Here is a 13,898-nt window from a genome sequence, read left to right on the forward strand (position 1 = left end):
AAACAAACATTAAAAAGCATTGTGCTAAAATACTTTAAAATCGTTAGTGTTTAGTACATATACTCATTCAGTAATAACAAGGAACTTATTCTTAAAAATATGTAACTGAATTGCAAAATATTTGAAAGATTTTAATTAATAAAATATCCTTATCCATTTTACATATTTGTAAAATAGAATCTGTCCCCTTGCTGCTCCCATAATGGTTAGGGTTATTCTTGTAAATGTGTGGATATATCTCCTTGGTATTCTCATAGTTGTTAGGGTTACTTAGCTGTGAAATACAATGAATATAAATCCTTGATACTTTCATCTGGTTAGGGTTATTTAATTGTGGCGTGTGTAAATATACCCCCTTGGTGTTCCATACTGGCTAGAGTTCTTTATTTGTGGTATATGTGTCTCCACTGATTACCTGGAGTCATCAGGTTACATTGTCGACTAGAATAGGCATTCTCTTCCTCTTCTTTTTATAATTTGAGTGTTAGATACTGGAGAATAATCTTACTCCAATATATTGCCTTTCCAGAGAGAGGAGACATTCTTTTACTGGTTGAAATTATTTTGAAAGTAATCAAGATTTTTATTATAATTAAGAATAGTACTTCATATACACATAAGCACCCAATGAGTAGGGCAGTATCTGTTTTGGCAATAATGCAGGAACCTTTTAGGAAGTGGATAAAAGTTAAATATTACACATCATTTATATGTTCTAAACTACCTTTGGAGTTAAAATACAACAGGTTTTTTAATACTTTTTGAAATTTGTTAACTTAATACTTAAATAAAATTATTATCAAATCATACCAAAGATCTAAATAGTTATTTCCTATTTAAAAATAATTAAAGTTGTCATTTTCTGCCAATTATTAAGGTTGTTTAATATAATGAAGAACTGAATTTAGAAGTTCTTTAAAATCTGATTAGAATCTGATTGAGGAAAAGCTTAATATTGACCAAAATCTAAACATTTTTATAAGCTATGTTATTTGAGGTTATTTACCACTAAAAAAAAAAAACAAAAACAAAACCAATGCTCAGATTTGTAATAGTGACTTATATAACTCCCTAAAGTTAAATTTTGGGACAGAATGAAGTTTTTTGTGTTTTTTTTTAACTTATTGTTGATATTGAGCCTATCTTTTCCTCTCCCTTCATTGAATTATATTATCAATGCACAATTAATTCTTAAATTGGACATCAGTTGAACTTCAAATATAATATCAGCAATCACTATAGTCTTACACAACCCTATTGACATAGTCAATATCCACTCACAGAAGAGGTAAGATCATGACTATAGCCTCTAGAACTGCTAGTTTTCTCATTTGAACTGCACTAAGCCTGAAGATTACATTTTATATCCCAGTCCAGCTTTTCTTACATCTGAATAGCTCATGGCCTGAGCTTTTTTCTTCTTTTCTCCAGGTAGTTGGGAAGTGGCCATCCTTGATGACCTGTATACTTCCCTTCATGCAAGGAGCATATTGTGTATTCCTTTACCCATACAAGAGAAAAATGAAAGTCAAAGATGAAAGTAAAATGGACATAATTTTAATGATTTTTTTAAATTTTGTGCATTGGATTCAAACAGCAAACTGTGTGCACTCAACTGTTATCACAATGTTGTCAAGAGTTCTGTGTCTTTTACCATTTTACACACAATTGTTCGTTACAGTATGTTATCAGCCTCGTGGAAACCAGGGGTGTGGCATGGTAAGCAGTGGTGGTAGTGCACCTAGCTTTTATATTATCTAACTTGAAAATATTTCTCTTCTATGATTCCTTTTTTTCTTGATAAAAATAGTTTTCACCAAACGTTGGTGGTGCACACGCACTACCATTCATGCTTGACATCACACCCCTGACAGGAACGCATGTTCTTATTTTGTTGATAAAAAGTATTACAAAAATTTCCATACAAAAACTATTTTCATAGAAATCTTGCATTTCCACAAATAAACCTGAACATTTTTTTGAAAAAAACTGCTCAAGAATTTTGTTCATTTAACATTGTGACTGTATTGATAAATGCAGTCCACGTCAAAGTTCACCACACGTACTTTTCTTTAGATGACCAGTCCCCTTTATCCTTTCACTGAGATCTGCCCAGGCTCCATCAAGTTCATTTATAGCAGGAAGGAGGGTTTGGATTAACATATCTGAATGTTAGAATGAAAGTTTCAGTCTTCCACAGAACTATCAACACTCAGCCCTCTTTTACAACTTAAGACAAAGATTGCAAAACATCATCCTTTTTAATTCAGAATCTCTGAACCAACTGTTGTTTTTTTTCTCGGTGCGGGAGTGGGGAAAGGGTGTCTGGGGAATAGGTAGGGATTTGATAGAGTTACATGTTAAATCTCCTGCCATGGTGAATATAAGAGAAAACATTATTTCCTTGGTAATTGACATTTCTATCTCAATCAGTGACACAGACTGTCGAAAAAACAAAAAGAAAGAAAGAAAAACACTGATGAAGATCTGCTTCATATTCCACTTGCCATGAAAGTCAGATTTGTTTTGCATTACATTTTTATCACATCTTATAAACACGTATTGTCAATTCAGATGATCATTATACTGAGTAGTTGGGGGCTAGTAACATCACTACCCTCTTATCTGGATGTTCAGAAGACTGTATTGTTTCTTGCAACACTACAGTTTTTGCTGATTCCAAGTATTTTTATTCTTAATGATTTTTTTACCTCGTTACCCTTGGGGCAATTATGCTCCATCTCCTGGCAACAGTTGGGCCTCAAAAGGAACCTGTAATTTCTTACTGAACTGCATTTGAAACCAGCCACAAATGCGTATGTAACATTCACTCAGAAGAAGGGAGGAACCCATGATAAACAGTTTAACCCCGTGTAACTTGGTTCTCCATGATGCCTGTAACTCAAGTCTGATCACTGCAACTGCTTAGATCACAGAGTCTCTAGTTCATAGACACAGCGGCATGAGGTAACTCATTTTATTTTGCACAGGTTGCATATTTCCACAGGAAACATTCTCGCTAAATTGTTTGGAAAAACAGACGACAGTTTGTGCTTGGGTGTTTGGCCTCCCAGCTTTATGCCATGGTTTCTTTACCTGGCAACCTTCTGTCGTTAAATGTGTGCATGTTGATAACTTCTTCTGTTTTCACAATAACTGGGGCCTGTGGCTTGTGTTTTACCCGACGCTGGCACTTCAGGGACATCCTCAATTCCTCTACCATGGCACTACAGAAGGACCTCTACAGAATAACAAAGAAAACGAAATATTACAAAACAGATCCATGGCAACGGTCCTGAAACAATATTAAAATCGTTCTCAAAGACTTGTCAACATAGCAGCCTTGAAGTTTTGAAAAACTCCATTATGAAAATTATAACAAATTATTACAATTTTAATATACAAATCATGATAATTAAAATATTTTATCAGAGTGGGCAAGTTTAAAGAAAATCTCCACCTGATAGTGAAGTGAACTGCCAACTAGGAATGCATACATTACATATATGTTGAATAAGATTTTCAGATATAAAATTAACATTATAAGATATAAATCGACCTTAAAATTTAAATATAAGCACATATACACAAATTGGTTACCAGAAATCCATTTTTGCTATTTTAAAAAATTAGAAAAAAATGAACTGGTTTTTAGATCACAACATGAGATATGAAAATTTTCTTTAAACGTGGATTCTTCATCATGCATTTCATAACAGAACAAAAATAGTACTCACACATTTAGACATAAAATATGGAAAATAATTTCTGCTATTCATTGTATCATTTTGTGATTCTGCCTGTAAAACTATCGATGATGATTACAAACACGTATGAGCTAATCATGAAATGACATTGTATCACATTAAAAATCCATGCACACATATTAACTTCTTTGTCACCATCAGCTTGATAACTGAGAGCTGATAAATAATTTATTCCATGAAGAAAAAAATGACCCTATACGTAATTTTTTTCTAAATTCCTGTTTTATTGGCAATAGATTTGCCAGAAATTCTGTATATCTGGGGCTCATTATTACACACTCCTCAAATTCCTATTACAGAGTCAAAACGTAAAATAAAAATTTGTTAGTCTCCCTCCCCAGCTAATTGAGGTACGTGTGTTAGGTACACATAAATCAGATTCATGAACCAGTTTCACATTGTTGTTGACATTCAGATGGTCTAAGACTTAGGCTCTTTCTGTGCAAGAACTAAAAATGTGGACAACAACTAAAAATGTGGACAAGTATGAAAAATTTACAAAATTCCAAAAAGTGATATGGAAACATAATGAAATAAACCTAATTAAATATACACGTGAAGACTTAGTTTTTTGCTTTTGGTATTGCTTCTTTGTTGTTTATCAGCTTAGGCTAATTCCAAAATAATACAGGATAAAAATATTTAATACCATATACATGCCTTATATTTAAAAAAAATACTTTGTATACATCACCTCTGTGACACAAACTAATACTGAATTAAGGTGGGCATCTGTACAACAGAGAAAACGGATTCAGAGAAAAGATAAGTCACTTTCTGCAGCTCACACCTACACCTCCAGCAAGATATTCTGATACCAAATTTTGTGATTTTGACCCTGCCCTAATAACTTCTTGTACATTCCTGGCTATATTCTCATTTTTCTTTTATGGATTCCTGAACAGTTTCCTTAGTGATCTTCCCACCTCTATGTCTAGGCCATTCTCAAAAAGCTCGCCATTATCAGATAATCTACTGTTTTAAACACCGGTTATTAATAGTATTTTTTTTGTCCAAGAAACAGGTAAAATCCAATTCTCCTCTTTTTTCTATCATGACCTCTCTGAGTCAGCTCTACCTCATCTCTCCCTCCAACCTTTTCCTTTTTTCCCTACACACACTCTTCTCTTTGGACCTCCAAGTTTTTTCTACTTTGCTTCTTGCTCTGTTACCTAGCAGAGTTCCTTCATCTTTCACATCAATCCAGCTTTATCCCTTACCTCCAGACATGACTCAAATTTTAACTTATTCAGGAATCACTTTCCAATTGATCAGGCTCATTATTTTCACTGAATTCAGTATTTTTCATTCATTATCATGTTTCTCTTTCTGGCCTCTAGGTGTATGCATCCCTCTCACTGAATTGTAAAGAGCAGAGATTAAGTGCTCATGGCACTGACTTGTACACACATGTTCTTTAAATGTTGACTGAATTAACAATAGCCATACATGACCCTAACATTTTAATTATTTTTTAACGTTTCTAATTCAATTGCTTAAAAAAAGCTTAAAAAGGTTTTTCTTCAGAAGCTTAGTAAAATGCGTTGTGTACAAGTGATCTAATTAATCAGATAAAACTTTAATAACATTAAATTAGTAAAAATATTAATTTATTAGTACTTGTAATGGGAGATGATTATGTGCTACACATGAATTCCCCATTAACTATGGAGTTATTTCTATGCGTTATTTATTATGTGTTCAATAATACAGTTCCGAAATCCATGAATTCTATTTCTATTAAAGGATCTATATGACACCTGACAGTCAGTATAGGGACACAGTGTTTCTTGTTGCTTAATACCTACTATTAGATGTACTTATTAAGAACATGATGATAATGATGATGAAGATGGTGATGATGACAACACTGTAGAAATGGAAAAATCTGACTCCAAAAGAGGGAGGAATACATAGTCTTGAGGTAACTTAGTCTTGGTTCTCTGTTGAAACATTTAACAGAAGAATTGATTAGGTAATGTAACAAGGTCAGAACTTGATGCCATCGACACTTTAAAATGTTACAGGACATGGCTAATGCTGAATTGTTTGAAATAAGCCTTCATTTAAAACAAATAAATTTTCTAAATGTTAAATAATTTATAACACTGTCTTTGGCAAGCTGAAGTTTTAGACATTTTGATTATACTAATTTTAAAAAGTGACAGAATAGAAATATTGTTTTGTCCATAGTAAGACAGTGATCTAAACAACTGATTTTCTTAGAAAAAAAAATCTTATACATACCCATTCAGCTATGAAATGACTCAATTTTATTTCCAGTAAGTTAAAAAGTAAACTGTATTAGTATCCTGTACTTAACTTCAGACTACAAATAAAGACATTTAAACTCTTTTAAGCAATTTTATGTAATGTAAATTTTATAATGCTGATTAACATAAAACATAGGTAAAATCCCTGCCCCAAAGATTGCAATACTTTTATCTTTTATAATTTAAACTTAAGTAAATAATATTTACAAATTTAGAAGCTATGAAAATTATAAACATGTAACCCCACCATTACTATTTTAGGCTTTCTCTATTTTACAAAGCCATTAGAAAGTGAAAATTTTAATCAAGAAACCTTTAAGCAATCAGTAGCCTTGATTATATAATGTCATTCATCACTTTTGTTAATTTTTTCTCTGAATAAGCTGAATTTTGCCAGTTCTTTTTTGATCTATCAATGTAAGTTTACCTAAAAAATTGTTTTATCTTAGGTTCTAATAAAGTCACCATAAGACAATAGGTTCTTTTCTCACTTGTATAACATTTCTAATCCTTCACAAAACTATGAAAACCTTTAGATTTGAGCAAGAGTTTGGAATCAACATGACAAATTTTAAAAATTAATGATACCATAAAGTACAGTTCACTTGTGGCATTAGGGCAAATACATATTCTTTTCTCTTTTTAAAGCTTTAGAATGTAAATTCCATATCTTGATCTATGTAAGAATCTAAAGTTGAAACTGTAGAGATGATTGTGAAATATAGTTGTTTCCCTGTGTTGTATGTTGCCAAAAAATTAGTCTGATTTTTAAAGTTCTAACTTGTTGTCATTTGATAGAGACAAATTATCTTTCCTACTTCATATCATGATCAGAATTTTTAAAATGTCTTTTTTACTGAACTATGAAATAAGGTTTTGAAAAACCCAAATGCGCTTGACAGGAAATTTCCTGGGTTATAATGAAGAAGAAAGAAGATGAGGAGGAGGGAGAAGGGGAAGAAGAAAGAATAAAAGAGAGAGAGGGAGAGAGAGGAAGGAAGGAAGGGAGGGAGGGAGAGAAAGAAAACTACCATGCTTTTCAAATTACTTCTTAGAGATAGAAACACACGAATTGTGTCATTAAATAAAGTTTCTTAGGGTGAAAACAACAACAAAAATGTTTCTGCACAATATAACAGACTACAAAAAGAAAAAAGAAAGGTGCAAAGATACTAACCATTATTAAAAACCTCTTTTAGTAAGTTTCAAAAGTTTACTAAACAGTGTCTGGATGGTAGGGTGGCACTAACCAAATAGAAGATTCCTGAAAATGAAAATTTAAATCTTTGAGCTGTTAGCATGTATAATTGCATTTAAATTATTAAACTCATTATAAAATTCACTATATTTAATGAGGCAACCTGTATTTACACATCTCTAATTGAAACAATGAAGGTCTGGAAATCTTAAAAATATGAATTTGGCTATATATACATTGCCTTTTAAACAAGCTATTTTCTTTTTTAATTTTAAGTATAAGAAAACACATAAATAGTCTGCAGATAAATGTTCTCAAGAATATCATTCTTGGTGTAATAGAATAATTTATTCTTAACAGCTTAACTTTCTAATTTACAGATATGTTTATATGATAACATGATGTGACAGCACTTTGAGAAGTACATAAATTGTTTTAATATTAGAAATCTAGTTGTAAACATGCTCCACATTGAACACTGATATATTTAAATTTCATTTTTAAGTTAAAATCTTTATATTTAGCAATGTCTTTTTTTAAAAAAACAGCCACTGATGAAAAATAACCAGTTTAATTTTTTTAACTTTGAAGCTCATCACTTTCATGTTGAATATATAGTCATTTATCAATTGAAAGAGAAATAATCATAAATATTACATGCTACTATCAGGTCTCTATTTAGTATATATTTTTTAAGGAGGAAACTGTTTTATACATCTTGCTGTCCTATTCTTTGATGGTATAAAATTAACTAAATGATATTCCAATATTCATTCAGAATAATTTCCAACCATTTTTGCATACAGTTTCTATCTGAAGCCCTATTAAAACATCTTTAAGCTGCTTCTAACAGATTTTGTGGTGCAATGTCCTAATATGTACTAGCGTATATCAACCAAACTGTTTTGTTTTGTTTGTCATTTAAATTATTTAACTGATTACGGATACCTCGTTCATTCTCAGACATTTTCTAATTAATTTCTGATGCTGTAGGCCATTTGACCAAGAATTCCAGATCACATGTAGTAGAGACAAGTCCAAACAGTCACTGTAATTAATCCCTGCAGAAGATTATTCCACATTAGATAATAATTAAATTAACTAAATAATAACTAAAAGGAAATAAAAAGTATATTTGATGTAATATGCAATATTTTATATTAATGTTGGTGCATTGAATGAGGAAGATAAATGTCATTTAACATGGCCCGTTCCTTTTGATTTGTACTCTTTAATTGGCAGTCTTTTAAAAATATCAAATAGCTAATGCTATACATCAGAAGTATGAATTTACCTAAGGCTATATGAATGTAACAGTGAAGCAATGAGAGATGAAAAATGACTAGTTAAGACACTTATGTCACAATTATATTTATATAGCAACTTCGATCTTGACATTCAGTTTTAGAGCAGCTCTCTTTTAAAAAAATTATATTATTTAGATAAGCTGTGCAGTCAGACGGGTATGCATATAACTGGTAACCGAGCTAAAAGAGGAACACTATTCTCTTGACTTCCATTCTGTAAGTGTGTTATTATATTAGCCTGCCTCATTAACAGTGATTTGAATTTCAGCTGAGGCTTCTACCTGGACTCTCCTCTTAATAAATGGTAATTTTTTGAACACTAAATAATAAATCAGACAGAAAAAAATTAGGGGGCTAAATTATTTTTTCTCAATAGATAAAATGACAAAGCATCCTACTCTTTAGCCTGGATTATTTTACAATGATAAGCATAACCAAAGATTAAAATATTCTCAGAAACCTTAACTCTTACAGAAACAGTTACTGAATATCATTATAGTGCATTTTGCAAATACAATGAGATGGAGAAAAACGGGGCGTCATTATGCATTTTCACACTTTCCCTACTTGAGCCAGAAATATCAATATATAAGGTCTGACAAGCTTCAATACCACTTTAGTTGATACAGCTGTGAAGTCAATTTTAAGAAAAAGTAGTGTTAATCATCATATTCTTGCTAGCAGTCATAATAATAACAATTTTTCAACAAAGTGTATAACATCCAAATAACTAATGCTTAATTCCAGGAGAGCTCTCTTTCCTTTAAGGTGCAGCAGTTAAAATATAACAGCTTTAGAAATAAAAATGATAATTATATTATAACAACAGCTGCTTATTATATGCCAGACACATGCAAAAAACTATGTATATAACCTAGATTAATTTCAAAAACATTTTCATTTGTGGTGTATTTGTAACCCATTCATTTATTTATTTTAAAAGATTTATAGAAAAAGTTAAGTAATTTTATCCAAGATTGAACATACTTGAAGAATGATCCCAAGTCTTTTTTATTTCAAAACTCATGCTTAATGTCCAGGAAAATGAAATGACTATACAGGGCTCATGATCAAAGCCCATAATCTGTCTATCTAATTCAAACTCCTACTGCACACATCTTGTCAACAGAACATCAGAGAGAAAAACTGTCAAGAAAAATAGTTAAATATTCTACCTCCACTTTGTGTAGTGTGATATAGTGTAAATAGAGTTAGTCTAGGCATCTTTGACCTTGGGAAACACACTTGACACTTGAGATACTTATCCTCATCTGCACAATATGGATAATAATCTTTGCATAGCTCTCAGAGTAACTTCGTACTCAAATGAGATATTACACTTTAGAAATTCTAAAGCCAGTTATGAAAATCAGCTACAATCTTATTTTAAAACCTTATTTATGGGCATAAAAAGAGGATGAGTTATCATAAATGAATGACATAAAAATCTTTTTGCTGATTTGCAACTACTTGCAACTATTTAGTGAGTAAAATGAAGATTAGCATCTCATTTTGAAGTATGATTTTATATTTATATGTAAAATCATTTTTAAGACCCATCCAGTTAGTCCCTATGTAGGTTATTAGTGGAAATTGAGAGATACTTTGCTCTCAGAGAAAGGCAGTAACATAAAAACAATACAAAATGCACTATTTGTCCAAAGTTTATTTGCAACTTTTAACTTCTAAATATCAGCATGCTTCATAGCTAAATTTTATTATATTAAAAATGTACTCAGCATGAACCAAAATGTTCATTGCAGCTCTATTTACAATAGCCAGGACATGGAAGCAACTGAAGTGTCCATCAACAGATGAATGCATAAAGAAGATGTGGCACATATATACAATGGAATATTACTCAGCCATAAAAAGAAACGAAATTGAGTTATTTGTGGTGAGGTGGATGGACCTAGAGTCTGTCATACAGAGTGAAGTAAGTCAGAAAGAGAAAAACAAATACCGTATGCTAACACATATATATGGAATTTAAGAAAAAAAGAAAAGGTCATGAAGAACCTAGGGGCAAGACGGGAATAAAGACACAGACCTACTAGAGAATGGACTAGGGGATATGGGGAGGGGGAGGGGTGGGCTGTGACGGAGTGAGAGAGTGGCATGGACATATATGCACTACCAAGCGTAGAGTGGATGGCTGGTGGGAGGCAGCCGCGTGGCACAGGGAGATCAGCTCGGTGCTTTGTGACCACCTGGAGGGGTGGGATGGGGAGGGGGGAGAGGGGGAGACGCGGGAGGGAGGAGATGTGGGAGCATATGTGTAGTATGGCTGATTCACTTTGTTGTAGAGCAGAGGCTAGCACACCATTGTAAGGCAATTATACTCCAATAATAATGTTAAAAAAAAAAGTACTCATAACTTTAACTTCTGAACAGCTAAATGCAGTTAAAATTCTATACATTAAATTAAAATTCCATATATTAAATAAAAATCCCATATATGAAAAGCACAAATATACTGTGGTTTGTAAATAGGCATTATTTGGAAAATGTAAATATTGGAATAAAATCTTTACTGATGACTTATGACAATGTTTGCATTCCTATATCTTATCCAATAAATGATTTCTTTTACAAAGCATTACTCCTGTTAGAACTAATTCTTCAGCATTCTGGAAGCAATTTCTGCATAAGGAACTGTGAACAACTTCTTTTCATTCTTCTGGTTCCATGAAATACAGATTCAGCCAGCTTTGAAAAGTGTTTTCCTTGTGAATAATCTTTCACCCAGAATCTCTAGTCTTGCAGGATTTTTTTTTTAACATCTTTATTGGAGTATAATTGCTTTCCAATGGTGTGTTAGTTTCTGCTTTATAACAAAGTGAATCAGATATACATATACATATATCCCCATATCCCCTCCCTCTTGCATCTCCCTCCCACCCTCCCTGTCCCACCCCTCTAGGTGGTCACAAAGCATGGAGCTGATCTCCCTGTGCTATGCGGCTGCTTCCCACTAGCTATCTGTTTTACATTTGGTAGTGTATATAAGTCCATGCAACTCTCTCACTTCATCCCAGCTTACCCTTCCCCCTCCCCGTGTCCTCAAGTCCATTTTCTATGTCTGAGTCTTTATTTCTGTCCTGCCCCTAGGTTCTTCAGAACCTTTTTTTTTTTTTAAGATTCCATATATAAGTGTCCATTGACAGATGAATGGATAAAGAAGATGTGGCACATATATACAGTGTAATATTACTCAGCCATAAAAAGAAACGAAATTGAGTTATTTGTAGTGAGGTGGATGGACCTAGAGTCTGTCATACAGAATGAAGTAAGTCTTGCAGGTTTAAACTAAGCCAATCTGATTTTCTTCTTATTCCTCAGATTGCATTGTTTCATTTATTTGTTCTTCTACTGTGAGTTAAAACTGCCTTTTACATTTGTTATTCAACTATACACTGAAGAATATTCCATGTGTCCTCAATTTTTTTTTTTAGTTTTCAGTGATGGGAAATTATTGTATTATTTAGCGATTATCTTTGATAAGATTTACCAGTGTTCTATAATGCAAACAACTATGTAGACTACAATGGACTATATCCTGAAAAACAACCATACTAAGTAGTTCTTAAAATGTACTTCAATCATCTTAGAGGGACGTTAGAACAAAAAATATGTATCCAAGACAGGACACATAGCTTAGAAATTCAATATCTGAGCAATAATTTTTATATTTTTATTTCTCAGGCATATTTACTACATTTTGTTTATACTTAAGTAATAAGAAAGGGATATTTTGTTATTAAGTTTTTCATATCAAGAAACTCAAAGATTCATGTTCAACCTGATGTTCAAGAAGAAACAATTTGTACAGGCAAATCCATTTTCAATTACATGGAAAAGAAAATATTTCTATATACATATAAGATAAAAACAAAAGATCCAACTATGTAAATTATATTGCTACTTTTGTTGGAAATCAAGAGGGCAGAATTATTTATACCTTTTAAAAGAAGACATATTCAAATATGTAAGAAATGATGAATAATTCCAAAAAATTAATAAACCATAATTATGTCATAAAATATTTTTATAAAAATTAAAATTATTACAATCATTTATAACTCATGCTTACAAAACCAATGTATAATCATAAAGATGATATATTACCAGAAAAAATAAAATTCTGTATATTAAGCAGCTTTTTTTCTGTTATAAGTAAGATTTACAAGGTGAACACAGGACCTTTCAAACAAAGCCACGTAACCTGAAATGCTCTAATTGCCTAAGATGTACAGAAGTTTCTTGGATTGCTTACTGAATAAACCTTAAGTAATAATATTTTTTAAATCAGGGAAAAGTTAAGGCACAAAGAAAATCAATTAGAAAATCCACATGTTGGTTAGATACTTCTTCAGATACATTCGGAAAAGAAAAACATTTTGAGTATCTTTCCAAATGGTCAGGTCATACTGTGAAAACCATCAAAAAATAAATACTTACTTAGTTTACAAGTCTGAATAAATGAAAAGCAATATATCCTTGATGCATTAATATTTGCATCAAAATTAAAACCATTAAGTATTTTAAAAATTGTAATACACCATCTTGTGGTTATTGGAAAGGAATGCAATTTACAATTTGGGGATTTTTATAAGGTCTACATATTTCAGCATTATCTTCTGTTTTCAGTTTTAACCTACCCTCATTTAAAAATATTACATTCTTATGCTACTCTTAGTTATCAAAAAACTTGGAAATATAACAACATTATAGTCATTATAGACTATAGTCATTATAGACCTATTTGTTCCATTAATATCTTACAAAATATGTGCTGTAAGAGATATTTTATTTTCATCTTTAAATAATAATAATAATTATCACTAATTTTATCATCATCATCATCATTGGAGGTAAGACTTGACATGGTAATATATTAGTTATTCATAAATTTTAAACAAAAACCTCATTTTCAACTAGACTGTGTGTATATTTTATCTGCCTGCCTATTCAGATAAAGATAGAAATTTTAATTTGCTCTTTTACAAAATACTAGAATATTATAAATTAAAGAAAGAAAAAAGAAATGGAGAAAGAGAAGCGAAAAGAGATGATAAAGTATTTTGGGGCTGGAGTCGTTAATAATATATCCTTCTTTCCTCCAACACGTAAATACAATTCATTTCATGTTTGGTTCTCAGTAAATAATTGTTGAGTAAATGAATAAGTTTTGAAATGTTTACTTTGTTTTTAAAATTTTAAAAATTTCAGTTAAAGACACAATTATAAGTATAAACTGTGAATTTCTGTATGTTTTCATGCAGATCTTATAAGAAAATCTAGGAATATTTCACAGCTAATTTTAATAAATTAAGTAAGGTATTAAACAAAC

The 13,898-nt window shown here is 31.5% G+C and overlaps 1 protein-coding gene across 6 annotated transcripts in view; it reads right to left on the minus strand.

Moving 5' to 3' along the window:
* Positions 1–1,535: 1,535 nt before the first annotated feature.
* Positions 1,536–13,898, minus strand: part of GRIK2 (glutamate ionotropic receptor kainate type subunit 2) — a 642,939-nt gene continuing 630,576 nt past the window's right edge. For 3 of the 6 annotated variants that reach the window (XM_067702471.1, XM_067702472.1, XM_067702475.1), the window contains one exon: positions 1,536–3,241. In XM_067702471.1, the coding sequence (XP_067558572.1) occupies positions 3,077–3,241 (165 nt within the window). In that variant the 3' untranslated portion in view covers positions 1,536–3,076. Of the gene's footprint in view, positions 3,242–5,575; positions 5,711–7,217; positions 7,305–8,186; positions 8,300–13,898 lie in introns of those variants that run through there. The other 3 variants (XM_067702473.1, XM_067702474.1, XR_010933794.1) reach the window with 3 other exon arrangements.

Source organism: Pseudorca crassidens, chromosome 13 (genome assembly GCF_039906515.1).
Source record: "Pseudorca crassidens isolate mPseCra1 chromosome 13, mPseCra1.hap1, whole genome shotgun sequence".
Lineage (NCBI taxonomy): Eukaryota > Metazoa > Chordata > Mammalia > Artiodactyla > Delphinidae > Pseudorca > Pseudorca crassidens.